The sequence below is a fragment of the Ahaetulla prasina genome, chromosome 3, assembly GCF_028640845.1.
Source record: "Ahaetulla prasina isolate Xishuangbanna chromosome 3, ASM2864084v1, whole genome shotgun sequence".
Classification (NCBI taxonomy): domain Eukaryota; kingdom Metazoa; phylum Chordata; class Lepidosauria; order Squamata; family Colubridae; genus Ahaetulla; species Ahaetulla prasina.
The window spans coordinates 147399125-147402363 of NC_080541.1; the positions used below are offsets into that span (position 1 = coordinate 147399125).

Here is a 3239-nt window from a genome sequence, read left to right on the forward strand (position 1 = left end):
TACATGCCCAGAAGCTTTCTGAAAAAGTGAAAATGATGAAGCAGTCAGTGTTAGGGTGAAGTGACAGAAAAACTGGTGGGAAGGCAATGCACCAGTCTGCTTATTGTGAAAGTAATATATTATTATCACTCAGGTTCCTCCTGGTCATTATCTCAAAATTCCAAAGGTGTCATAAATACAAAGAACAAAACAAAAAAAAACTCACTTTGGATTTTGCCCTCAATATTCCGGAACTGTTAGAGAATACCAGCTTCTGTGTGAACCAAGTTATATGTTCTGATGACAATCCAAATGCCTTTCCAGATAGACCGATGAACCCAACTATTCTTCTGTACTGATACCCATCCTTATGCCAAATTTTATATATAAAACTCTACTAGTCTTTTTCTCACCAGGTTTTAACATGGTCAACATTCATCAAATCCTATTGACCACTGGGTTGTCAATTGATGAGCTATTTTACTTCTGCTGCTGCAGGCTTCACAGCTTAAGGCTGTAGGTCTACTGCTCAGTGTATTTCCAAAGGTCAGTTGCTGGGAAACACACACAGGAAGGTACTATTATCTTTTGTTTTGGGGGTTCCCCTGGGTGTCTTGTTGTTGTTTTTAGAGTCAAAGACTACTGAGGAATTATCTCCCTTTTGACTCATATGGCTCCTGATGCTTTAGCAACAGTTGGTTGCCAAACAGAGGAAAAACTTTGCTTTTCTGTACAGTGACAATAGGATCCACCATAATCTGAGCAAATACTGTTTCAACTAGCATTCTTTTTCCTCACTCAATCACATGTCACATTTTGCTTCCCTAAAAGAGGCCCAGAGAAGAGAAAGTGAGCGTCCACAACCGACCCTCCTTGTCACTGCGACTATAAAAATTCAAAGGGAACCGCGGGTAAACGTCGTGTTTACAGACTGCACCTGTGAATGCATTTTGACTCGGTGGACTCCCGGCAAAGCCAAGGTTTTTTTCATCGCGACTCTGCTGCAGTGACACGCCCACGTGGCTTTCACAGACCTCCTTTTGTGAAGGGGCAGGTGTGCAAAACAGCTGGTGCCCCTGTGATACCCTGGCTTTTTTTTCTTTTTACCTTTACCTTTACCTTTCCATATCGCGTCTCAGTTGCTCCGCCACCAACTCTTTCAGCCTCCGCCTTTCCACGGAACCCCTCTCGCCGCCTTTTCTTCCCGATTCTTCCCGGGGACCTCCGGAGCCCCTGGAGACCGAGTCCCCCCCACAACGCGCCATGGCATGAATTAAGAACCAGCCGGCGGTGCGGCGGCATAGGCTCTTTTGGCCTGGAGATCGGATGGGGTCACGCCCGGGGTTGACTCATATAAGCGGGCGGCTCCAAAACGCCGGCCTCGGAAACCCCTTCTTGCGCTAAACGCTTCCCTTTGCGGCCCTCTCTTAAACAACCACACCGCTTCGTGTTCACACCGCGATCGCGCTTTGCTCCGGCGAGGAGGAATAGCACGGAACGGGCAGCAGTTTCATTAACGCCGGAAACATTGTTCGATCCGAGTCCTGTCGAAGATCATCCCGCTTCTCCTTCGTTCTCATTGGCCAAAGCGGAGAGCCGTAGACCAATCGCGGTGTGCCGTCCTCAAAAGGAATGGCTAAATCCCCGCCTCCCTGTTGTTTACTGTCCTGTGGAACACATGGCGGAGGGTGCTGCTTGAGTAGGTTGCTGGAGCAATGGGAGAGAAATATATATCTCTCTCTCTCTTTACAGCAGTGATGGGTTTCAAATTTTTTTTTACTACCGGTTCTGTGGGTGTTGCTTGGTGGGCATGGCAGGGGAAGGATCCTCTGGTGGCTCAGACTGGTAAGACAGTCTGTTATTAACAGCAGCTGCTTGCAATTACTGCAGGTTCAAGTCCCACCAGGGGCCCAAGGTTGACTCAGCCTTCCATCCTTTATAAGGTAGGTAAAATGAGGACCCAGATTGTTGGGGGCAATAAAAGTTGACTTTGTATATAATATACAAATGGATGAAGACTATTGCTTGACATAGTGCAAGCTGCCCTGAGTCTTCGGAGAAGGGCGGGATATAAATGCAAATAAAATAAATAAATAAATAAAATAAAATGAATAAAAATCTCCATTCCCACCGCACTCCACGGGAAGATTACTGCAAAATCCCCATTTCCTCCCGATCAGCTGGGACTTGGGAGGCAGAGAATAGATGGGAGTGAGGCCAATCAGAATTTTTACTCCCAGTTCTCTGAACTACTCAAAATTTCCGCTACTGGTTCTCCAGAACTGGTCAGAACCTGCTGAAACCCACCTCTGCTTTACAGCTCTCTCTAAACGGTTTTACAGAGTCAGCATATTGTCCCCCAACAATCTGGGTTCTCATTTTAACCACCTCGGAAGGATGGAAAGCTGAGTCAACCTGGAGCCCATGAGATTTGAACTGCAGAACTGCAGCTAGCAGTCGGCTGAAGTAGCTTGCTGTGCTGCAGTCTAATGCAGCAGTCCCATAATTCGTTTAAAAGGATTTTTGTCCATTGTCTAGCATGGATGGAAGGCATTAAGGATCAAGTATTCACAGAAAAACCATGGCAAGGTTCATGAAAAGCAAACCAGACACATAGACACTAATTTGAATGCCTTTAATCCTGTATTTACAAGATTTGACGACTCAGCTTGTCTCTCTATGATTGGTAACACTGAATAAATTGGATCTTGTTTCTAAGAGGTGGATTAAGAAAGGATGGGAAAAGCTTTCAGTTATTGTTAATTCAACTGTTACATTTCAAGTTCAGATGTCACAACAACATCAAAAACATTCCTGCTTCACTTTAGCTAAGAATTCTTGAACTTCCAAGGTTAATGAATGTGTCCTCAGCTATCTTAAAACTATATCTATAGCTATCTTAAAACTATATCTGTAGTTTTATAGCTATAGCTATAAAAGAGTGGCTACTCTTTGCATTAGGTTCCAAACAGGCTTGGAATGTTTTGAGAAAACAATACTTCAAACTTTGTTCTAGATATATACCATTAGAATTTAAATGTCTCTGACTCTTTCATTATGTACTAAGTTTGCACACTGGTCATACCCATGTGTAGATTCAAGTAAAAATCATCATGCTAAGTTACTTTCCAGAAAATCACATTTTGGACTTTTTCATATTAACTGGTTACCTCAGGAAATCTTCATGTATATATATATTTAAAAAGACAAAATAATAGCAATAAATTAGATAAGCTAGATATTGTGGTAGTTTATTCAGA

General features: G+C 43.4%; 1 protein-coding gene across 1 annotated transcript in view; it reads right to left on the reverse strand.

Annotated features, from left to right (window-relative positions):
- The window catches only part of LOC131196399 (BTB/POZ domain-containing protein 8-like), a 37592-nt gene extending 36059 nt beyond the window's left edge, over positions 1-1533 (reverse strand). The window contains exon 1 of the mRNA XM_058179181.1: positions 1099-1533. Coding sequence (XP_058035164.1) covers positions 1099-1244 — 146 coding nt within the window. The 5' untranslated portion in view covers positions 1245-1533. The remainder of the gene's footprint in view (positions 1-1098) is intronic.
- Between the last annotated feature and the right edge of the window lie 1706 nt (positions 1534-3239).